The 25,726-nt window shown below is 39.0% G+C and overlaps 2 protein-coding genes across 22 annotated transcripts in view; one reads left to right on the forward strand and one right to left on the reverse strand.

Annotated features, from left to right (window-relative positions):
- The window catches only part of LOC117248989 (POU domain, class 2, transcription factor 1), a 26,464-nt gene extending 18,862 nt beyond the window's left edge, over positions 1–7,602 (forward strand). For all 21 annotated transcript variants that reach the window (XM_078174567.1, XM_078174572.1, XM_078174558.1 and 18 more), the window contains one exon: positions 1,892–7,602. In XM_078174567.1, coding sequence (XP_078030693.1) covers positions 1,892–2,157 — 266 coding nt within the window. In that variant the 3' untranslated portion in view covers positions 2,158–7,602. The remainder of the gene's footprint in view (positions 1–1,891) is intronic.
- On the reverse strand, positions 3,801–25,289 carry LOC117249050 (uncharacterized). Its single transcript, XM_033614395.2, has 7 exons — positions 25,003–25,289; positions 16,732–16,826; positions 14,331–14,360; positions 14,168–14,191; positions 14,031–14,090; positions 13,909–13,941; positions 3,801–12,521 (listed from the first exon to the last, which is right to left on the reverse strand). Exons 1-7 carry the CDS (start codon positions 25,064–25,066, stop codon positions 12,435–12,437), a joined length of 393 nt encoding a protein of 130 aa, XP_033470286.1. The 5' UTR covers positions 25,067–25,289; the 3' UTR covers positions 3,801–12,434.
- Between the last annotated feature and the right edge of the window lie 437 nt (positions 25,290–25,726).

Here is a 25,726-nt window from a genome sequence, read left to right on the forward strand (position 1 = left end):
ATAATGATATTGTTTGTCGTGATTATTTTTGTGACATTAAGTCGTCAAACAAAAGTAGGTATCATGACAGGCCTATCACCATCATATTTGACATTCAAAACAAATTACCCATTGGGGAATAAAAGTGTTTTGTTTCGTAGTCAACCGGGAACTTTGTTTTTTGTTCGTTTGGTGCAAATACACCCTCTCCTCAGTGGGTCACAGACATTTATTAGATATTGTCCGGGGCATTTTTTTAGTAGACGATGTGACAATTAAAACAATACTTTCATTCAATTCTGAGAATAAATATGTTAAGTTTTACACATAACTGAAAAATAGAAAACTTCGTCTGTTGATATATGGAAGACTGCAGTTGATTTACATTTTCAAAACAGAAAAAAAAAATGTATTCCACACTGAAAACTCAAAACACACACACACACACTTGCACGCTTGTGTGAAACTTTCAAATTGCAAACTATTTACATAATAAAACTGAAAACATTATCACTAGAAACGGCTGCCTGCTGTGGTTGAAACGCTGATTGTCACCATTCAAAGTGCCTCTGAAAGCTCAGAGTCTGACAGGTTAGACACAATTTAAAGCTCGTCTCTCTCATCATGAACGGCTCTAAAGTTATTTAATGTTACGCTCAGTTTTAGAGGGTTACATTTAAAGAACACAGATAGCTTCTCAGCTACACCAAGGTGATGTTCTCACACAGATTGTATGAACTGCTAAATGCTGTTCAATTAAAAGCCAGTTTAATCGTTAGTAGCGTGACATGAAGTGACGAGGAAAAATGCAGTACATAATGTGATAAGTTCAAGAGTATTTTACCACAAAAGTAGAATAGAAGTCCTTTATTGTCATTGTACCAGTACAATAAAATATTTTAAAAGCTACAGCTGTACACGGTGCAAAGCTAAAAGGTACAAACAAGTGACATCCCAGAAAAATATCCTAATCACATCACCAAGAATAAGAATAAAATGAATATAATTATATAGTTTCCTACTGGCCTGCAGCCCAGGTTTAAAAAGCTTTTGTATGGAGGACCAAACCTGACTTATTAGGAAATAGACGAATTAATTAATTCATAAATAAAATGGCCAAATAAATTGAGTCGTAAATGAACAAAAATAACATCCATTGCATGTACAAAGGAAATTACCTTAAAAAAGACATTATTAAAATTCATAGTGTGTTTATGAAGATAACCCATTGTTCAAATAATTTGTATAATTAAAGCAAAAATTTAATGAGGCTGCACTGTATTTGCATATTAAGGAAACATTATGCACGCCACACCCATTAAGGTTAATCGTGCTGAGAGAAAATTACTTCATTAATCCTCCTGAGCGACGATACAGTTTGATGATGAAATAACAAGTCCTGCAGAAAGAGAAGTCCTGCGGTGAATCAGTTTTAAGTCAGTTTAATTATTTTTATGTGTCTAGTTTTTGACTCATAAGCAGGGCTGCACATAGGGGGAACAAAAGGGGGGCGTTTTTTGGGGCCCAGCTGCTACGGAGGCTGGTAATAATCTTGTTCATCCTAAATGAAAGCAGTAATAACCACAATTTATTAAACCGAAATAATTAGTCTTTAGTATAAAACAGCAAAAGTAAACATTGTATTTGTTGTTGCTTTAGTAAAATGTAGCCTGTTCCCTCTCCTGAGTCAATTTAAATGTACACACAACTGTGACGCCCAGCCTTTTTACCTGAGAAACCTACTGATTTAAACTAGAAGAGACGGAGTAGACACACGTGTTGATCTGAGTAAAGCTGAGGAGGGTCCATTCACTGGTACTTCTCAGGTCCAGTCATTTCTGAGGGCGGAGCTGTCAGTCCTCATTACATCAAAACATTCCGTCTAAACACGCCAACTGTTCTGTCTCCACAGCTCTGGCATCGGGCGGCACAATCCCCATCACCTCTCTGGATGGCGGAAACCTGCTGTTCGCTAACACCTCTGCCGGTAGCACGCCCAACCTGGTGCCAACGTCGCTCTTCTTGAACCCCCCAAACCTGTCGCTGCTCAACCCTGTCAGCCTGGTGTCGGCCGGGACGGGGGGGCTGCAGGTCACCGCTGATGCTCATCATCAAGCCACCGCGGCTGCTGTGCCTGTGCAAGCCTCGACCATTACCACTGCCTCCAAGGCTCAGTGAAGCCAGTCAGGCTGCGTCCTGAACGAACGCCCTATTTCCTACGTCGTGCACTACTCCTTTCACACCACGTAGGGAATAGGGAGGGCGTTCGATTATAGGCTCTGCGCTTCACTAACCACCCTACATTCTTTCCATTGTATCTATCATTATTTAATCCTTTTGCTGCCACCAAAAAGAAAATGACCTCAAATGAGGTTGAGGTTGACTTTTTAGTTTTTAGTTTTGTTTCCTGTCTTCTCCTTTATGATTCTTGGATGTTTTTTTTCCCCACAAACAGTAGCCAGATGGACACTGTTGTTGGCCTGCCGCTCCTCATGAACCTTGAAAAGTGTCCAGGAAGAAAATGTCCTCGGCACCATCAAGCTGTTCACATTTTGTATATATCTATATATATATATCTATATATATATCCTCCTATTTCCAGGTCAGAATTTTCTCTGAAATACTTCTAACCAAAAACCTTAGGATTTTTGCTCTTTTAACATTCAAACTAAACTGATTTACTACTAATTTCACAATATTCATCATCACTAATGGGGATTTGTGTGTCACCCCATCTTTAATTATCTCTCTTGGGTTTTTTGGACAGGCCTTGACGTAAATCATATCAAAGTTATATTGTAGATTTTTTCTTTATCTTTGCTGTCTATTTTTTGACATTTTCAGAACTTTGTAAGTCTAATATTAAGTTAAGATTTAACTATCACTTTTTAATCGTGGTTATAAGGCTTTAAAAACAAGTAATAAGTGGCCGATATAAAGGTTATCATTGCTTTAAGGGTCAGAGAGTTGTGTCTCTCTGGGTCTCTCTTTCTGGAAACACTGAGTTTTACATTCTGCTGCGGTGGCACTGTCGCCCCTGAGCTTTTGTAAAATGCCGGTCTGGGTGCGGATTATTGACACTGATAGAAAATGACTGAAAACATTGCGTTGAGAGCTTTAAAAAAGAGCTGCAGACATGCGGCCCCATGTCTGACTGAGGATGATTTGTTTTGGATGGTGGTCCATTGGAAAACTGTACATTACGTTTTGGATTCAGAGGTAGAAAATAGAAGTCTGCATGTGTTGTCTACAGCTCAGGCAGGTGCTGAGAGTTCAGTAACTGCATGATCCACGTGGCTCTGTGGCTGACTGGTCTGTTTTGGGGGAGGGCTCGTGAGGGGGCATGGTCATCATACCCCAGACGTATGGTGGCGTTGGCTAGATGGGGTTATTGTATTGTGTTTATGTTTTCTTTTTCTTTTTTTTTTAATAGTAGTACCGTCGTATCTACTTGTGCACAGTATCTGTACCAAAAAACTGGATTGATGAGCTGCAGTCTGCCTGTTTTGGGAGGAATGAAATTCTGTCTTTTTTTTTTTTTTTTTTGTCTGCAGTCATTCGACTGGCTTACGTACTTTAAGATATACCAAAAATATTTGTTAAAATAATTGCTGTGTGTAGTCGGTGTAGCTTAGTCTAGTCGATATATTTATGAGTACAGAATCTCTCTTCATTGTCAACAGAATATAGAAATGCAATATTTTGATGATCATTTTCCAAAGATGAACTTTTTCTTTTTTGATTTGATAAAAGTGTCTCATCGCTCGACTTTTTAATTGGCAGCACAACTGACCAAAAAGAGGGATTGGCGGGTTGGGGCACGAGAGAGTAGTTTCCTTTTACTTGTTTTGAATTGGTTTTTATCACCGGGGCCTCGCCCCCCTAACGCCTGATCCTGGTTTCCTTTGAGCCATGTGATGGCTTGTTTTCCTTTTCATCTGTTTTGGCCGTTTTGGTAGCAGTTTTGGACTTTTCTGAAGCATAATAGAAAGGTTCTGTTTTTTGGTTTTGTACTAATATTCAGCCATAAAACAACAGCTTGAACCAAAGTGGTTTTCCTCAGTAGTTGCTGTGCCTGTCCGAGCACGCCGTTCACACGATCTGTACTCGCCACACTGCTGACAAATTGTTTTCCTCCTCTCCCACCTCGGTCAATACCGGATATTCCTGATTTGGTGCTGCTGGATAAGGATCACAGAAACTTTAGCTTTAACAACTTGCTGCTGAAACTCCTGGTGGAGTGGAGCTGTTGAGAGGCCTGTATGCTTTCCTATAGCTTTATGACTGCACCCTGTGAAAATCAGGTTCTGTGGTTTCAACCCTCCTGTCTGGAGGGCTCACTTGTGTAAATGCATAGATCGTATCATCAGATAACACACCGCACCTCCGCTCAGCGCCGCCATTTTGAACCAGCATGCTATGACACAATGTGCTGCTGCTCCCCAAATCTGTCCGTGGACTAGTTTTAAAACCTGCCAAATTATCTTACCCAATGCAGCGCTGGGCTGTCATGTGCGACACATTCAACCAAACCCCACATGAAAAGTAGCTTTGTTCTGCTGCTTCCAAACAACAAAACGAACAGTGATGGTGAAATCGCTGAGACTGTAAGCAGTGAAATCTGTCCATGTTATCCTCTTGTGTACTTCTTTTCTGTCGTTTGAATTATTTTGACTGAATATACCTCAGCAGCACTTAAACATAAGGTTCACCTTTAGGCATTTCTGTGTATAGAACAGTGTAGAATGTATAAGTACTGTCTGGCTCGCCATTCAAAGTTTATACTGATGAACCATACTTAGGAACCACACATAAAAGGACAACCTACTACTGCTATTTTCTAGTACTACTATCTATGGGGTATTTCCAGGTTTGAATATTATTTTGAAAATCCTTCTTGCCAAAGTAAAAGCCTTTCTCTTTGCAGCTATTGGCGGGTGTCTGGCTGCTCACGTTGCTGGTTTCCCCGTCTCTAAAGGCCACAGCGGGCCTCAAGGACTCAGTCCTGTTCCAGTGCTGTTTGTAGTTACTAAAGAGTTGAACATGTGTTGGCGAGATGAACCAGTTGCCGTCGGCACCATAGGATGTTACTGAAATATTTATCTGAGGAAAGACTTAAGAATTAGAGAAACGATCTTTTCTTAATTCTATACATATAAATATATATATAAACACGTGTAAGATATTCATATTTTATATTTGAACCAGTATGTTATCAAGACTGAATGTAGTGTTTATCATGCTTACTCGGAAAAAGAAAAAACTCCCCGAAATCTTCCTTTTTATTATCGCAATTTTTCTTTTTTGTTTGTTTTTGAAAAATGACATGACCAAAAAATAGGATAAGAAATCCGAGACCACGCCTCTGTGATGGTGCGTGAGTCGCTGACACCCGCGTCTGTCGTGTATCTGCGAGGTCTTTTCGACAGGAAGTGTTCGTTCTGGCACTCCTGACCCTGAAGCATCTGATCTTAATCTTTTTAATAGTTGTTTTTTTTGGGTTGAGTCGTTGTGGACTTGATTTGTTGTGCTGTCTTTAACAATCATTTGATTTTTTTTTTTTATAATATTACTTTATGCCTTTAATTGTTTTGTATAGTGTGAGAGGGCAAGATCACTGGCTTTCTTAGTTTGACAAAGAAGATTAACATTATCATTTATGCCTTATTGTTACGTAGAAGACATGAGCATTGTAGCATTGTCGTGCGTGTGTGTGTGTGGATGTGTGTATGTGTGTGTCGGGGAGAGCTTGAGCTCACCTGGTGCATTGTTTTCACTGAAACAAAACAGTGCACTCTGGGCATTTTGGAGCGTGGGATGATTATGTTGCTACCTATGTTTTTTAGGTGTGACTCAGACAGGTTGAGAATACCTGTGAGAAAAGCTTTACTAATAATTCCAGCAGGTGGATGTGTGTGTGAGTGTGTGAGTGTCTTATAAAGAGCGAATAGGGAGGGCAGTCTGCAAACCATTATGGTGCATCTTTTTTCCATCTTCCAGCGGGTGTTTGAGTGATTTTTATTTTTAATGGTGAGACATGAGAGTACTGATTTTTGTTTTGTTTTTTTTTTGTCCAGAGGGGAGTCTCTACTGATTAACTAAAGCTTTTAAGGGATAGTTTAGATTTTTAAAAGTGGGATTGTATGAGGTACTTAGCTATACTCACCTGCGGTAGACATCAGGCAGCAGGCAAAAGTTCAATAATGCACTGCTTTGGATGGAGGACAGCGACAAAACCTATTTAAGCCATCTAAAAATATTGGTATCAATTTAAGTGTATATTATTTTGAGTGTATTTTCATAGCTTTACCTTGCACTCGTCAAAACCACCAAACTCCACTGAGAAAAACACTAATTTTAGCTCGCTAAACACAGGAGCTGCTGGTCAATCATTGCCTCAGTTAGTTTATTTTGTGTTCTTGTGCGACTTCAGTGAATCTGAACTAACTGTTTTAAAAGCCAAAGTTGCACAATAACACAAATAAACTTGCTGATTGAGGCAGCGGTAAACCAGCGGCTCCTGTGTACAGTAAGGTAAAATCACTGGTTTTCTCAATGGAGTCTGGCTTTGAAGAGAGCGATATAACTCTCTCTTCAAATATTATTTTGAGTGCGTTTTCACAGCTTTACCTTGCTGCAGAAAAACCTTTCCAACAGGGATGCCTTTAGCTTCAGTTCCCCATCATGCACTCGTCAAAGCCACCAAACCCCACTGAGAAAAACAGTAATTTTAGCTTGCTGATCACAGGAGCTGCTGATCAATCATTGCCTCAATCGGTTAGTTACTTTGGGTTGGGTTTGGGTGACTTTGGTGAATCTGAACTAACTGTTTTAAACCCCAAAGTCACAAAATAACAAAAATAAACTTGCTGATTGAGGCAGCAGTAGACCAGCAGCTCCTGTATTCAGTTAAGTAAAATCGCTTTTTTCTCAATGGAGTCTGGTTGTGATGAGAGCGATGTAACTGCTTAATTCCCCATCAGAAATTGCATCTGATGGCAAGGTAAAGGGGTGAAAATATTCTAAATATAGCACACACTTAAATTGAAATTAGATTTTTGTATTTTCGGTGGCTAAAATACATTTTGCTGCTGCCTCCGTCCGCAGCAGCACATTGCTTCACTCTTGTGTCAAGACTCCTGCCTGCTTCTCCAAACTGAGGGCGTGTTGACTGACATTTACTGTAGTTAACACACTGACTATGAATGATTACCTCATTCAATCCCACTTAAAAAATGCTGGACTATCCCTTTAAAGTAAGCCAGTTTATGGTTTATAAACTAAAATGTACAGTTTGTGGTCAAAGTACGACTGTTTGATCTCTACTAATGATCCTAACTGTCAACTGATGACGATCTGGCTTTGCTTTAACGCTTTAGTTCAATTATGTGATCCGGAGATTTTTTCAAGATGCTCTTGTGGATCTGCCATGCATCGAGTTGTAGTTTTGTCGACCCACCACACTGGTTTGCTGGTTTTTGTAATGTTGACAAAGTGTGGAGCATCAGTTAAGGCAAAAGGAGCTGTTGTATACCTCATTTCTAACTCAAGACTGAGTGAAACCTGCTTTAATCTACTTATGAGATAAAAAATATTTTAAAAAATCACAAAAAAAAAAGAAAATACACAAACTTGTGTCAGTGGGGGAAGCCCGTTCATACCTGTACTTAGTGAAGGGTTGTGGCAGAAGCCGCCACTAGGGGGAGACAGAATACATACCAGTGCTCATGAATGTCTGCTGTTTTTTATTTCCTTCACAGTTTGATGTTTTTATGCTGCACTGTTTTTCAGCATTAACAGAAATGATTTGTTGTAACTTGAGATTTTCTTGTGTATTCCCTTTACTTTCATTTAAAAGTTACTTATTTGTATAAATAGATAAAATCTCCATGTTTGAACACTTTTAAGTTTGACAATCCTATTTTTATTTTCACTGACTCGGTGCAGGTATGTACGCGTCTTCCCACGTGACGGTGCGCTGTCGCAGCCCGCTCTTGCTTTCCTGTGGTACCAACATTAACCAAAGACTTCTAACTTGATTGTATACGAAACGACACCCGTCTCTCGGCCCATCCCCGCCTCACTGCTCAGCATCAAATCCCGGGCTGCACGCTCTCACCCGAGTCCCCCCAGATTCATCTGTAAAGAGTTTTTCTTTGCTTTTTATTGCATGCGAATGTGTATCCGCCCCGGACTACACTCCGGCGTCCTGTCGGCGCGGCGGTTTCAGTGCCTGTGGGCGGGGATTGGAGAGGAGGGGTGGGGGTTGACCAGGGGGCTGAGCGGGCTTCTCCGACAGACACGAACCAATCTGGTGGTAGCTGGGTGATGTTTGTTAATACACACTGAGGGTTAATCCTGTGCACATTGTACATGCTCAGGACTCTGTATGTTTTGTCTGTCTTGAGCGCTGTTGCTAGGATGTCCCCCCCTCCCCTACTTTCCCCTCCCCTCTCCACTCTTCCGCTCTCTCAAGGACTGTGGTGAAAATGCTGTTCCTGCCTCTCACAGTGTGTCTGTCTCTTCCTCCTCATCTGTACACTGTATAGTCCCAGGACATTTACCCTGTTGTCTCCAGGAATACACATCCTGCGGTCGCTAAACCTCACTGCTGTGCCCCTCCTCCTCTTCCTCCTCCTCACCTCTCCCTTCCTCTGCTCTCTCCTCTCGACATCGTCTCTTCACTACAGACTCTGATCAGCTGTGACACTATGCATCATGGTCCTTCACTCTATATGGACTGTGTCCCTCCGGCTCAGACCTCTGGCCGACGGGCTTCAGTGACACTTTGTTTAATGCTTTACTCCAAGTGAGGTTGTAGGACCTCGCAAGCGCTATCCCAAAGCAAAAATCCAAATATTTAACTTTTGACAAATGCAGATACCAAAGATATCTCTCTGTCCTGTGTCTCTTTCTCTGTTACTTCTCTCCCTTCCACCCTGCAGCATGTGTATTAAGAGACAAACCCAGCACTGGCTTTAGTCCTAGCCTCAGTAATTCCAAAGCTTAGATGTATATTTTGGTATATTTCTGAGAAAAACTTGCGTGAAAAAAAGCGTCTGTTTCTCGTTTGTTTGTTGTAATCTCTTTTTTCTGTCACAGCATGGAACTAATTGCAGAACTGTCTTACTCTTGGTAGGTTAAAGATATAGTATTTTTGTATGTTTTTGGGTGTGTCGTGTGTGGTTATCAGTTCACAGCCCAAGTGACCAATGGCTTTCAACAACAGAGGAAAAAAAAAACAAGAAAAAAAAACGCCAACCATGTACATATTACGTCTGTGTATCTCAAGAACTGCATTCTGTAAAACATTTACTACTCACGTTGGAAAGCTTGGGCTCATCTAAAGGAATGTGTCCCCCGATTTATTTCCCTTTTTCTTATTCTGCAGTCTGATGATAATAATTGTCTGTCTGGGACTCTGAGGTAACGAGTCCTGATTTACACCACGGACAATAAAACTGAGGGACACTGCTCTGATCTGACTACAAGGAAAAAAAAACAACAAACAAACAAAAAAAACAAAAAACAAAAAAAAAAAAAAACTGCCTCCAGTCACGGTGGCGTAGAACTGAAAGATTGTGTAGGATTTTTAAGTATGTGAATCAGGATACATAGTAGATTTTGATGCATTTGTCTGCTGTATTTTTGTTTGTTTTGTTTTTATACACATATAAAGATAATCTTTTACTGTAACTGTACAGTTCTCTTTTGTTGTAAACATCATTAAACCATTTTCCAAGTGTTTTGACATGTGCTTGGTCTTTTATTGGCATCCAGTTACACATGAAACATAAGTGAGATGATTGACAGCATCCAGCATCACACAGGACCACCATGAGTTCTAAATTGTAATTCACAACTAAAAACTAATGACGCTCCCATCAGCATCTGCTGTACCTAATGTGATTTTACACACCTTAACCTGCAACCTAGATACATGATCAGTGATGTAACCTGGGGTCATCAGGTGTTTGGGGCCCCTCTGCCACAGGCTGGGGCCTGTGTCTATGTAGCTTGTGTGGTCCACAGATCACCCCTTGAAGGCCATCTTGATCGATGCCCTCTCAGCAGCATCAGTAATGTTCCTAGCATTAGTGTGTTAGCATGCTAACAAGCTTAAATAACATAGTTAGCATAGTAAATATATCTGCTACACATCTGTAGGAATTGTTAGCATTAGCATGTTTGCAACTGCTGTGCTTAATAAGAACTTCATACAGCTACTAGTTTGTCTATTAGATTTGTATATGCAAAATTGAAGAGTTAATAGTACATTTTTTAAAAAGAAAAATACATGTGATAACCAACTCCTGAAAAGCATGTGAAAAGTTTCCCCAGCTGGGACTTTTGCCACTGACTAAACCTCTGACCCCAATACTGAAAATTTCAGTACCAACATTTGTTAACAGCGCCCTCTAGGGAGTGAAATCTAATGAATGCAACCCTGTTCTCCCTAAATAAACAATGTATATATTGTTACTTCAGTAAAATGTGGCCTGTTTCATAATGAGAACCCCCTCACCTGAAAATACTCTTTTTTTAAAGACATTTTGGGCAACTGGTAAAAAAACAAAACAAGAACAACAACAAAAAGAAAAAAGAGAGCAGCTGGCCACATGACCCGAGAAATTTAAACTAATGGTCTAAGGCAGTAGTTCCCAACTGATGGGTCCACAAATGACTCGCAAATATGTCAAATTTGTTAAAAACACACTTTATTTTGAAGTACAGTCAATTTCCGGCACAGAGCTTTTATTCTGAAGTGCCATTTCCTGCTGTAGAGTGAGTGACTAATGGACAGCTGCTTGACAGAGACAGAAAACTAGCTCAACAACATGGCTAAATGCAAGTATGAGTTTTAATCATAGACTACACATAAAGATGGACGACATGACAGCTCCCCAAAGTGTAAAACATAAACCTATAAGCCCCGCCCCTCCATGTTAGTGGATGGGACATGGGCAAAACTAAAAACTTAAGTAGACGTACACGTCAAATAATTTTCATTTTAGGTAGCTTTAGTCACGCTGCAATTTATTCAAGCGTTCGTTTTTCTGATAGGTTTGGTTATAATTATTTATTCAATGCTATAAACACGGATTTCTACAATACGATTGACAACTGTGTGAGCCAATCAGTGGGCGCACATTCAGTGTCACTGCTTGCGATTGGTCGAACGGGTGTATGGGCGGGAAACTTGATATCGCGGAAACCAGTGCCGTAGAATATAACAATCTATTCAAGGGCTCTGGCGGAAACGCTACTGTACTGTGGCTCCGAATGACGTCACCAGAGCAAGATGGCAGCAGTCGTATCCGGAATATTTTAGCGTCACTTCTGCACAGTGGGGGTTATGCTGTGATCCATTTACGTTGCTATGAGGGGTGAGACTCAAGATGATGTCGTAAAATGTCGTAACTTCCTGTTTAAATTGCCGGTATGCGTTCCTGTTTGCGTTTGTACCATTTACCACCTAAACGTAAACAAAGATGGATGCCTCCAAGAAAGCAGTCGTCACTATTGCAGTAGCGGAGCCTTTATTATTAGCAACACTGCTAGCTACTTCCACCAACACCAACAGGTAAACAACACATACACGACATTCCACGCACAACAACACATCATAAAGCATTCCCATAATATATTCCCATATATAATGTGTACGAGTAATTAAAATGAAGACTTATGGTAAATAGGGCGCAGCCATTTTTGTTTTCGTCAGTCTTTCGAAACTCGTAATCCTCCGAGTTCATACAAGACTGCTACTGGTAGAACCGCCTTCAAGAGGCGTGTCATGACTGACGTGTCGCTGTATAATTTTGTGCAGCTTCCTGTCTTTCCTACCGTCTCACTAGCAGTAAGATCTATATGGAATGGCCCATTACTTCTACTGATGACGTCACCAGAGCAAGATGGCAGCGGTCGTATCCGGGATATTTTAGTGTCACTTCTGCACAGCGGGGGTAAGTGGAGACCAGACACGTCGGCCATCTTTATACAGTCTTTGCCCTGAAGACATTAAAATCTGTGGACTTTGAATTAATGATGAAGGAGAAATCTTGACCCAGTTGGGAACCACTGATCTAAACTAACTATTAGCTTATGTTGGAGTGAATTTCCTCACTATGGCAGAGAAAAAGAGAGCTGGAAAGGCCTTTAAACCCAAATAATAATGTTGTGACTAACTGTTTTCAGTCAGCTCAGACAACCCAGCCAGGTTGAATGTGAATGATAGCCAGAGAGCTAACGTTACAGCTAACGAAGAGGGGAAGAGGTGAATGATAGCCAGAGAGCTAAAGTTACAGCTAGCCAAGAGGTAGCTGGCGTCACAGTATGTGTTTACTAGGAGAAAGAGCACACACATGCATTGATATAAGTAGCTCTGGTGAGGGCCCTTTCGCTGGACCTGTTCAGGGGCCCGGTCATTTCTGCGGACGGGCCTGCCCCTGAGTTCAGTGTGGAGACACAGGAGGTGCAGCTGAGCCGTTGGGCATCAAAGTCTCATAGGGATCTCTATCTTCCTCCTCGGCTGTGGTCGCCTGTACAGAAGGGACACAAAGTTCAGACCAGCAGTTTTTTATCTGGTGACATCACTGGGGAAGTTTACGTGTTTTCATTCCTGCTGACCACAGATCAGTTTCACAGAGGAAACTGAGGAGCAGAGGTGATGAAGCACCCACATCCTGTGCCAGAAGTGACACCTTGTTATCATATTAATCAAAGTTAATGTTTAATCTTATGCGGGTGTGTTACATTTCCTGTGTCAGTCGTCCACTGCCAAGATAAAACATTGTAGGTGGCGGTGTAGGAGGTCCAAGTATGTTTTAGAATAGATTTTAACATTTTACTCATTACTTTTAAGGCTCTTCATGGTCTCTCTCCCAGCTGTATCTCTGACCTCTTAATACCTGTCACAGTCTGCTTATCTCCCTCACCTGCTCCTGGTAAATTTCTATTCACCTGTACCCTGCCAGCCATGCCCCTCTCATTAAGCCAGCTCCACTCACCTGTGCTGCCTTCCCCTCAGTGCCAGATTGCTCTACGACTTTCCAGCATTCACTCTTGGCTTGATTCCTCAGTACCGATCCTGCTTGTTCCTGACCTGCCTCTGTCGCCTCTGCCCTGGTAATCACCTCAACCTTCCGTCTTCAACTCCGAGTCCTGCTTGCTCCCTTCCTGGTTCCCGTCTGCTCTGCTCTGTGGCTGCACAGTGCTACACCAAACCTGCTTCCCTCAGCTCTTCTTGTTCGGCTCACTACTTCAGTCTGCACTCCACTACCAGCCTCACGAGAAACCCACCTGCACTCACAGTACAGTCCCCAGCTCTCAGACTGCTCTCGAGTGTTGCCTGCCTGCTCTCGTGTCACTCACTCACCGCAGAGACTACAAGCAAGCTAAACCCACAAACCCCAGAACTGCTGTATATTGGTGTGTGTGTGTATTGCTGTCTCCCTGCCTCAGTGTGCTGTATTTGGGTCTGCACTCGACCCCTGACAATACCGTACACACCAGGATGTAGTTTGAGGTCCTCGGGCAGAGGTCCTTGTCTGTTCCAGAGGTCGAAAACTCAGTCAGGACTTACTGGGACTCACAGCACAGAGCCATCGTAAATGTTAATAGTAACACCTGTTTTTTTTAAAATAAAATAAAGGCTGTGATAATGACTTTAAATTCAAATTGAGATTGTTGTTATTGCTGATTTAATGTAAGACCTGTATGTGGATTTTGGCGAGGCATCAAAGAGTTTTTGCCACGAGGAGCTGAGCTGCGACCACGTTTCAGAAATGCTAAGTGGAGCAAAACATTTATACTTATGCATCTAAACCATTTCGCTTATGTTTCTTTTTATCTTGAACCATAATAATAGAGTTTATTTTCTTTACACCTCTGATTGTTGAGATTATGTGCTGGAGTTGAGCATCTTACCTCGGATTTTTTCTTCTTCTTCTTGCCTTTTTTCTAGAAAAGATAAAATACAACACAGTGACTGACAGTGAAGACACCAGAACAGGTGAGAATGAGACCTTTACAGGTATTAAGTGACTTACTTTTGCTTTTACTGGCTGGAGCACCTGGTAAGGATCATCATCCTTCATCCTGTCGAGCTCCTGGAGAGGAAATATAACGTTATAACTAAATACCTAACAGCAGAGTTAAACACATCGAGTGGTGTGAGGGTTCTTACCTGGTAAATGCCTCCGTCATCTGCCTGTCAGTGAGAAATCAGTGAGAAATACATACAGTAAGAGTGTGAAATGCACATATTCAAGTAGTGACACATGTACAAATAGATTAAGTTTAAATATCAATGAATTAACTGTGAAGAAATGGAAAATGTGTCAACTTACAGGTGCTGCAGCAGACGGGACGTGAGAAAACTACAGACAGGAAGAAAAAATATATTAAAAACATTATTTTAAGCAAGTGAAAGGTGATTGATTAATCATAACAAATTATCATCATTAATTACAAGAGTCCAAATTTATGTCTTCCAGTTAGAGCTGATTAACTGTTTAATATTTTTAGCAAAAAAGTCAAATATTTTCAGGGTTTACCTTCTTTAATGTGAGGACTTGTTGCCTCTCTATTTTTATAGATTAATCATATTGGGGTTTTGGACTGTTGTTTCAACAAAACAAGCAATTTAAAGATGTCCCATTCCACTCAGGGAAATTGTGATGGGCATTATGTGATTATGTCATTGTATAGATTATTAGTTGAATAATCTCAAAAAGAACTGTCAGATTAAACGATAAAGAACATTAAAAATGTATTTTAAAAAAACAGACAGCAATTTTTTCAAATGGGTGAATAGAATCTGCGTGTTGCAACATTATTTGTGGTGTACCCCAGGGGTCAGTATTGGGACCACTGCTGTTTCTATTTTATATTGATAATTTATGTTAAAAGAAAACATTATTATTATTATTTTTTTTAGCAGATAATAAAACTATTTCATGCTCTTGAGAGGATACAGCTGCTTGTGACTGAAATCACAACAGAACTGAATAAACTTAAAAAACGGTTTGACAGAAACAAACTGTTGCTAATTCAGTTTTGACAAAAACCAAAATGACGTTATTTGGTAATTGAAAAACTGATGCGCAAGTGAAAATTAAAGGCGCCGTATGTAAGAATGTGGCCAAAACGGTTACTGCACTCAAATTCAAAATACTGCTGCGAGTCATGTCCGCCCCCCCTCCCCTACAGATTCGAGGTTGCTGGACAGCGGCACGTTGGAGACTGATTTGTTTGCCCAGAGTCGCGTTGCTCCGTCCTTCATCTGAGGAGGAGCCGACTGCTAATGCTATGTACCGGGACACTGCTAATGCTGCTTGCCGTGCTGCTGTAGCTCAGTCGTAACTGTAACTGATGCTGAGACTCTACTGACTGTGTGACTGGTAGACGGCGGTGGGTGGCGCAACAGGCCAAAACACAAATTCAAAACATAAACATGATTTGCGGACCGTAAAAATTTTTTTTAAATGTGAATATTCTGGCTGTACTATTGTTGTCGGTGAGATCAGTATGTTATATGAACATTATTCCTTAGTCTCTGTGACATATTAGGAGGATTTTACGACTATTTGCTTTAGATTTCTTACATATAGCTCCTTTAAGATAGATAATGTTTATATAGAAAAAGTGTGTGAAAATAAATTTCTGGGATTGTTACTGGATCACAAAATCAGATGGGAACATTAAATAAGCCATAAATAATGGTTGCTATATGGTTAAAAACAACCTACTTTCATTTAAAATAAAATGATAAAAAATTAACTTCTCAGGAATGTCTGTGGCAACAAAAGGTTTCTCAGTATCTTTATTTAAAATATTGTCTTTCCCAATGTACAAATGGGCCCTTTTTTTTTTTTTAATTTTTTTTGTTTTTTTGTACATGTTTTGAACCTCGAACACAACTGTACATATCATTATAAAACATGTCCATCAGTATTTCTTTACTTTTTCATGTTCAGCTAATCTGAACTCAAACAGCTGGTTTCCTGTAATAAAACACCATAATAGTGATTGTCCCCCTCATGCTGTATACACCTGGATATCATATAATTTATTTATCTGGGCTCGGTTCCGATGGGGTTTGTATATTTAATATCTAAGGCTGTTGTTTATTTATCTATATTAATGGTTGTGAAATTAGTTTGGGATAGCTATCGACAATTTCCTTTTTTTAAATGGAATGTGAATACTGAGAAGAGGGGTCAGATTACACAAGTGTACACTTCTTCCTACTCCTTTTTGAGCATGTTTGTTTTGTTTTTATTTTCTATATTGCTCAAAATAAAGTCATTCATTCATTCATTGCTAGCAAATCTTTACACCTGAGAAACCTTATCCAGAAATCCTCTGTTATTTCTACTTGCTGAACAAGAAATAACTAATTATTAAAACTCATCAGGTGGACAATCATTCTTGTGAAGATCTGGACTTAAAGGGGCAAGTGGGGATTGTGGGTGGGCTGGGGCGGGTAGTGGGTGGGGGAGGATAAGTGGGTGAAGGATCTTACATACTTGTTAGTATTTGAGTGTTACAGCTACTATGCTATTATTTTCATATATGCAATGACGTATATGTATGCTGTAAACAAATGTATACTGTTTAATGTAAAATCAATAAAAATAAAAATAAAAAATAAAAAATAAAAATCTGTCTGTCAACTGAACAATTACTTGATTAATTACTTCAGTTACATAGGCTCAGAGAGGCTCCACTTCCTGTGCTGTAACTCACCTTTTCTTTGAAGAAAAGTGCCGTGGCCACGATGCAGTAAACAACCAGGATTGCATCCAGAAAGTAGCAGATGACCGGGTGAGTGAAAAATATCTCTGCAGGACAAACAGAGAAATATTATAAATATTATACAGTATATTTCTGAGGGGTTTCAACATTTCTGTTTTGTGAGAATTTTCCTAAATTAATTTCAGGGAGAAGTGTTTTTTAAATCCACCACTTTTATTTGATAGCAGTTACATTATCTTTCAGATTTATATTTTAAAAGATAATATCAAATATGACTATATTCATCCTAAGGGAAATTCACATTAGTGCAGCACAAAGGGCAGCATGAGATATTAAAAGAATAAGAACAATTTAAAATAAATAAACTAATTTAAAAAAAAAATTGGTATTTTAACAAAAGCTTGAAACATTGTACATATTATTGGACTATTCTTTTTCCAAAAATTATTTCTGTGCAAAAAATAAGGACAGTGCAAGAGAATCCTTTCAGGCCTTTTTCACAGCCGATATTTTGGCTTATCATAAAAGAACATGTGTCACTAATAACGTTAATGATGGCTTCTTTTAATTTAAATCTCCCAGTAAAACATGACAACATTTTAGCCTGTGCTTTACTTCAACATGTCACATATGTCTTCTGTGAAAAAGGCCTATTGTCATTGATTTATAGGACGTAGAAACAGATAGTTAATAGTAAATCTAATAACTTGTATGTAGCCTAGTTACAGCAGTGGAGCTATTACATTCACTAAAGTACTTTACGTAATTGCAATATTTAGGCTTTACTTGAATTTTTCATTTTTTTTTTTAACTCCACTACATTTATTTGACACCTAAAGTTACTACATTGCAGATTAAGGTTTTGCTTTCAAAACTTAAGTTTATGCATTGTTCAGTGCACAAAATCTGCATTATGAGTCATTTTAATCCATAATTGAGTCCTTTTTTTAAAGATATTTTTTATGGGCATTTTTTGCCTTTAATTGATAGGATAGTGAAGTGTGAAGGAGAGAGAGAGAGAGAGAGAGAGAGAGAGAGATGCAGCAAAGGGCCACAGGCTGGAGTCAAACCCGGGCCGCTGTGGCAACAGCCTTGTACATGGGGCACCTGCTCTACCACTAAGCCACCGATGCCCCGATTGAGTCCTTTTAAAAGTGGATAAAAAACAATCTGGGAGCTGTAGGAATATTAAAGCTGTTTAGTATTTTCTGTAATGTAATTTTTCATAATTCTAATGCAGCGACCTGTTTTATTCTTGCTTTCTGTGTACGGTATCTTTCCTGTTTCAAGCTACAGACAGAGTAATACAGTAAATAAGCTACATCTTTACTGCAATGGCAGATTTTTAAATCTCTCACAACATAACAAGCACTTTTATATTTAATACTTTATCACTGATGTTGGATAATAATCATTTATCTTCACTGATATTATAAACAAAATTAGAAAACCATGTATTAACCGGTTTCTTTACAATAAATACAAACTGTTAGACAAACTTTCCTTGTAATAGTTATTTCTTTTTGCTTAAATAAAACGTTGATTGCAGAAGAAAATTAACAAAAGATAAACTGAGTTATATAAATGAAATACAACAAAAAGAAACAAACAAAAAAATATTTAGATGTGAGATACATTACATACATCATATCAAAATATATCAATAGACTGTACATTATCTTTGTGTAAATATATACAATGCAAAACAAAGTGTCCAATGAAGTGATATAGAAACAAGTATTGTAAAGTAATAAAAAAAATATTTACGAAAATTTACATATCAGTGTTGTACAGTATGCGATAAATGTGCAAAATATTTAATACTTATTCCATCTAATTCTTGGGAATAATAATATTGTGATACACTGTATAATATATATATTGTTTATGTATAATATATTGTCACATACGATACATAAACAATAATAATGTAATTTATTTTAAGTGTTATTTGTTATAATATTATTTTTACTCGCTGTGTTTTATGTTTTATTATGGATCCAAAGTGAAGACTATTCTTCCTGGGGTCCTGTGTGTCGAAGGATTCTCTGAATACTTCTTTCACCATTGGGTGTAAATACGAATAATTTATTAATCCAATAATATAAATATTATCAGACATATATCACTGCCGTCGTCAGGTAAAAATCATGTATCTTGACTGATCCGATCTCAAAGAACAAAAATTAAAAAAAACAACTCTAATGGAGTATTTAATACTTGTTCCAGTAATATTAAAATAATAATAAAATAGTTTTTCATTTTGCAAATTTTATTTGAAAGTTACTACTTTTTTAATTTAATTTAATTTAATTTAGTACTTCTTATTTGTTGTGATATTATTCCTTTAAATTACTGTAAGGGTTCAAGTGCTTCTCTTCTGACTTAAGAAACAAACTAAAAAAGTAGGGCATAAGGCCTCAGTGTGTGTGTGTGTGTGTGTGTGTGTGTCTGACATGACCTACAGGGTACCCGTTCAGCTACATGAGATGGAAAATAGCCGGTTAGTGGGGCTCATGAGAGCGTTGAGTAAGACCCCCCTGCAACAGGAAACTACATATGTGCAGTTCAGTAGATAAATGTCTTCCTGTCAGCTCGATGATGGGCTGCTCTGTGGTCTTGGCGAGGCCCGTTTATCTCACTGTGCGGTCGGAACAGACGCCATGTTGTTAGATAGTCCCCAGTCATGGTGATTCATTGAAGCTGAAACTTCCTCGTCAAATCTAAATCACCTAAAGTTGCCTCAGGATGTTGAGTTTCTTTTTAGATTATTTTTAGACTTCAAAAACAAATTGTGTAATTTCTGTCACTGAGAGGGAAGTGAAGCCGAGCTGGTCAAAGACTCACTGTTGTTTAAGTTCTCAAAATGTCACCTTTCAGACGCCTTTTCACATGGACCCGGCCGTGGATCCAGGTACGACAGTGTTCACACCAATGAAACAAACTGGACTCGGGGGGCCAAGTAAACGGTGGTTTACGTAGGTTGATTTTAGCGCTGGTCATCGTGGACTATATTGCTGTCATTGTTCATTTTAGTCAAACCATACAGTTTGAAAACGAGGCGCAGCTCCAACTAGAAAACAATGTTTTGATGCATTGGATGTGCTGAATGTGCATATTAAGGCAGTACAGGAGGAGGTGCACATTAATAATCCTCCAGGACTGTAACATGCTCATGTTTAACCCAAACAATGTGTCATGTGACTGCAGTTGGTTGAACTTGAGTTCAATTGAACCAAACCAAACAGGGCAGGTGTGAGAGTGTGAGATAATTAGATCAACAACCCACTTTTGTGTCTGTACCTTAAATACGGAGCAACCAGGTTAGCATAGCTCAGCACAAACATAAACCCAAGTCTACTTTTCTATGGTTGCACTGTTTCATAAAATGAAAATGTTCTAGATTTAGCTACAGCAGCCAGTTAGCTTAGCTTAGCATAAAGACAACAACAGGAGAAACAGCCACCCTGGCTCCTCCAACAAACACCAGTTTGTGTGTGGATGAAACTAATGACATATAATGTGGTAAATGGTGAGCTGCTGCTGGTAGGTAGATTTTATCCAACACTTTCACTCCTACCTTGTCACATATCAACTTTTGGTCATGGACTTTCCACGTTGACATATGACATGTATGGTACCCTGGGTTAGTGATGCCAGCAGCCGTAATCCTGTACGCACTTACTTCTGCCACCTTAACTTTCATTTTTTGTCCCAGGACAGCTTTTTTCATTGGTGTTTGATGCTGGAAGTCACTGAGCAAGTGCTGGATTTTGACAACTTTGGACTTTTGAACAGAGCTTTTTTCTCCTGTTTCCAGTCTTTATGCTAAGATAAACTACCCAGCTCCAGCTCATATCATCACACACAGACATCAGAGTGGTGTCAAATCTTCTCATCTGACTCTAAAGGCCATTGCACACCAAGTCTTCCGGATTTGCCACATGTTTAAAAATAAAGACCTCACGTTGTGTCGATCCTTTTTACACACTGACGTCTGTCCTTAAAGTTTTCGGCATAAGCTTGATTTTCTGCATTTTTTTTTAGAGAGTTGTTTGACCAAAAAGCAGCGAAGAAAAAATGTGGCATGACCTGCGGCTACATCCGGAACACGGAGAAACAGGGCACATCATTTCAGTATCATTTCATAAGTCAGATAACACTTCAGAAGGTCAGATAGTAATATTGAGGTGAATTATGATAAGGAGGAGGACATGAAGACTGCACACTGACAGATTTATTATTGGATTAAGAATTAAAGAAACGCAGACAAAAAAAATACAGACTTGGGGTGCAAAGACTAACTGTCAAACTCTTTGTTTTACTTCTAGAAAAGCCAAACATTGTTTAAATCTACTAAATTATATTTCAGATTATACTGGAGATCCTAAAGTGTCAAAAAAATACCAGAGTGTCAGATTAAGATTTGAGGGAATGTGTAAAATGATGCACAAAAGCTAAAACAAGCTGATACACAATCAATTTGTTTTATAGTCAGACAGTGTGAAATAAGATCTTTCCACACTTTAAGCTTTAAAGATGAAACACAAGGAGGAAAATGTGTGTGCAGTGGTTGAGTTTGTTATTTATGGGAAATACGTGCTGTATTTAATCACTCTCACCGCTTATAACTAAGAGTCACACAAGAAACCTTGGTGTTATATTGGACTCAGATTTAAATTTCCACATCCATAACGTCATCTGCCTAGTACCATTTAAAAAACATTTCTAGAGTCAGAGGTATAATGTCAAATCAAAACCTTGAAAGGCTCACACATGCCTTTATTTCCAATATATTAGATTACTGCAGTGGTCTGTGTGTAAGACTTTCAAATCGAGCTGTTCTGCAACTTCAGCTTATTCAAAATGCTGTTGTTAAGGTCCTTAGAAAAACTAGGAGGTATGACCACTTTACTCCAGCTCTAAAATCCTTACACTGCCTACCTGTCACACAGAGAACTGATTTCAAAACATCACTCTATGGCTCAGCACCCAAATATATGAACCTTCTCGGACCCTGAGGACATCTGGAGCCAGCCTACTGACCGTCCCAAGAGTTAAAACAAAACGTGGTGAAGCAGCGTTTTGTTATCATGCAGCACAAACCTGGAATAACCTTCCAGATGATGTTAGAAAAGCCAGACTCTGAGCACTTTGAAGTCGCAGCTGAAAACATTATTTTTTACACTGCCTCCTCCACCCTGTAATGACTGCAACCTTGTTTTAAAACTCAATTTTAAATCAATTTAAATAATCCTAATAATCTCTTATTTCTTATCCGCACTTTTGCTATTTTTAATGGTGATTTTTTTAAATTGTAAATCATTTAGTAATCAATTTTACCTTTTGTGTTTTTTTCTCCTTACTCTTTTCTGTCGGGTTTATATTTTATTGCTCTGTAAAGCACTTTGAATCGCCCTTGTGTATGAAATGTGCTGTACAAATACAGCTGCCTTGCCTCTCTTTATTGTTATAGTAAACACACATTTCCTGATTTTTGTTTGTTGTTTTTTCTTTATTTCTCAATATAAAGCAAGTTATCATCAGTAAACAGGAGCACCCATTTTAAATGTTATGACTCTATGACATAGACCAGGAGCCGCATGTGGCTCTTTAGACCTTCTATAAGAGTTATTTTTTAACATTCTTAATATTTTCATATATCATTGTTGATGGCCTAAAGTGATTACTGCATTCTATAACTGTAAAAATATGTAGCCTATACATTGAATTAAAAAATGTCTTAACATTTCATAGACAAAACGTGCGTCATACGTCTACGACCTGGTGCCTTTTCCTCTAAATTTTGCTGCGGCAAGCTATGGTTTTAAAATCCAAAAAGGGAAATGTCTTGGAGGAAAACAGAGGATTTAATAATGGTGTGAAATTAAGTACGGCAGTAAGACTGTTTAACACCTCCTGAATCCAGTCACACACACCACAGTAGTCACAGCTGAATGAGCAATTTCAGTTTAATTTTAATTTGATTTCTAATTTCTATTTATGCACTTATTTTTAACTTATTTCATTTTATGTCTATTTTAATATCACCGTATTGTTGTTGATGCGGGGAAATGTGGTTGTTGTTTTTTATAAGCTGCTGGATGGTTGAACTCCCTTCAGGGATGAATAAAGTTCTTTCTATTCTATTCTATTCTAAACAGCCCACTGCAGAGTAGCCACCCTGTAGTAAATCATATAATGAATGCAGACAGATTGTTTTTTCTTTTTTTGGCCTACAATGGCTCTGTTAACAGTAAAGGTTGCCGACTCCTGAACCCATTGTTGGTAAGTGGTAAACAGTGTTGTAGAAATAGGTTAGAGGGCTCCTGCTGCATCGACGAGCATGTTCAGGATGCTGTTATCACCTTGTTATCAGCTGTTGGCAATACTTTACGTTTCTTTACAATTCAAACAGGCTGTTGTAAATGTATGGTTATGCTTAGGCGCAAAAAAAGATCATGTTTTGACTTCTAACGCCTCCATTTGTGGGAACGAATGTGGCTGGAAACGCCTCAGTGTCTCACTAGTAAATAAGCTGTATTGTTGTTTGTTGGTCTCAAATACTGGTCTGCAGCGGTTTGCAGCTGAGCAGCCATCTAGCCTAGATGTCACGCCATCCACCATCCCCCACACCCTCTGATGACAAATTCAACTGTTTAGGTACAAAAATGATGTGGTTGTGGTTGAGAAAAGACCATGTTTTAGCTTAAACTGCCCCCATTTGCAGGCACAAATGCTGCCGGAAACGCCTCAGTGTCTCACTAATAAACAGGTGGCGTTGTTATTTGTTCATCTCAAACATTGGTCTGCACTTTAGCAGCCGTGTGGCCTAGATGTCACGCCATCCACCCTCCCCCACACCTTCCAATGATGACGTGAACTCATGTTGTCGCATTACAACAAACTTGGATGCTAAATGGCTGATAAAGGCCTTCTAGCTATGCTAGTCAGTGTAGCAGGAGCCTCTTAACCTATATCTATAACTCTGATACCCACTCCTTAATGAAGAAGAAGAAGATATAGTTTATTAATCCCTGAGAGGTAATTACATTTTTTTCACTGTTGTCATATACACACAAGCCCGAAATACACTCTCATGCACAAACAGGAAATCCACACGCATTAAATGGAGAGATGTCAGAGTGATAACGTTCAAACCAGGTGGAAGGAACTGAGGAATAAAGGCCTTCAAAAGGTCACAAGGTTACAAGTATGCAGCCAGGTGTTATGACAGCAGCCATCCTTCACACAATACAGAGTTTGTTTCTCCGCTGAGGAAGTTCTGATGTTTCATCTTAACAAGTTGCAACAAATTCACCTTCAGTGTTTTCGCACGAGGGAGATTATTTATTCATGCGCACTCTCTTGTAATGCCTTCATCATGATGAGTCTGACTGAAATACACGACAGCACTTGAAAGTGTTTTTTGATCATTTTGAAAATGTTTTTTTCCACAGCCCTCCTTAACTACGACATAAAAGGGAGAGTCTGGGAAACATCAAATGCATATAAACTTCCTCCTCTACCGAAAAAACTTCTCAAGTTAAACAAAGAGGAAAGAAAGAATATTATTGTTTACTTTGTGTTGACGCTGCTGAATTACAGTCAGTCACATATGGATTTATTACAGTTTATGTAAGAAGAATAAAATAACCAAAGCCCTTCTGCAGAATGTAAAATTTAAGAGCATTAAACACCTTCTTCTGATTTCAATTTGTGCGTCGGCAATGGACTGCAAGTTTGTTCATTCATTTCAATTTGTGTTGAGTTGGAAAATATACACATCTATTCAGATAGCATTGAATAGAAAGTATTAATTTATGTGTTATCGTCTTTACCTTGTGACAAAACCTCAAATAGCTCAACTTTTTCCATTAGATAATGCTGTGAAGAGGAAACTTCACTATCTCATCTGTGACTCTCTTGCGCTTTTGCTAAACAGACATCAGATATTTATATCTCTCTGTAAGATATTATGTCTCCTAAAAGTTGATGAACAAGTAATTTGAAGTCATTTACAAGATCGAGTGCATCCTGTTCTCTCAGCTGTCATGTACCCGAGGAGCGATGGCCTGCGTAACGGAAGATAACCAAGATTTCTGTGTCAAAAAGCATCAGAGTTTAGTTTGAAATTAATTCAGCATCAGTCTCTCGACACCCACAGACTCTTTCACAGTGCCGGGTGTCCTTGATCACTTATGCAAACACTTCAGCCCAAACTCATTCCCAAAACAGCTGTTGTGTATTTATATAACTTACCTTTCGAGGAAACAGGCACCACAAGCACAAACAGCACCAACACACCTGTCCTCAGTGAATTCATGACTCTCGCTCCTCGTCTCTCTGTCTGTCTGAAACAAGCTTTTCTTTCTTTCTGTCTTTCTTTATCTCCTCTGGTTGTTGCTGGTTGCTTCACTCGGTGATCAGAGGAAGTGGCTGAACTGACTACCTGCCAATGGACTGAGACGTTGACTGTGTGAACTTCAAAGCATCGTACAGCCTTCAACACCCACAGTAACTCTCACTGACTGTGTTGTGCTCAACCGTTTCCCCCCCAAAAAAATCCTGACACAATCTGTCCCTCCAGGCTAATCTCAACATCAATGATGCCCTGCTCTGCCTCTGAGATGCTTCTAGAATCTAGAGCCTGGATTATATAACAAGTTTATGTGAACAGCAGGTCACACTTTTCTTTAAGTCACCCACAGTTATTCCACCTGTTTAACATGCTGTATGTAATCAGTTAATAAATGCTTTATGACACACTGTAATGCAATGGCACCTCTGATGAGCACATATTTGTAGTTGAAAAAAATGTTTGATGGGAACACCACCTAGATTAAGAATTCCAATATGTTATTTCCACGGCCTAGGAAAGTTTAATCAATATTTGTGAAACCAGAGAAGTAAGTTTTAAACTTGTGATGTCATGGGTTATTAAGTCTGCAGCTGCTCCATGAATAAGAGACTGATTTTATTGACA

The sequence above is a fragment of the Epinephelus lanceolatus genome, chromosome 14 (genome assembly GCF_041903045.1).
Source record: "Epinephelus lanceolatus isolate andai-2023 chromosome 14, ASM4190304v1, whole genome shotgun sequence".
NCBI lineage: Eukaryota > Metazoa > Chordata > Actinopteri > Perciformes > Serranidae > Epinephelus > Epinephelus lanceolatus.

Coding starts and splice junctions, on each gene's coding strand:
- LOC117249050 (XM_033614395.2), bottom strand. CDS start 25,066: ATGAATTCACTGAGGACAGGTGTGTTGGTGCTGTTTGTGCTTGTGGTG. Junction 14,192..14,330: donor TCCCGTCTGCTGCAGCACCT/GTAAGTTGACAC, acceptor TCTCACTGACAG/GCAGATGACGGAGGCATTTA. Junction 14,091..14,167: donor ATGACGGAGGCATTTACCAG/GTAAGAACCCTC, acceptor TTTCCTCTCCAG/GAGCTCGACAGGATGAAGGA.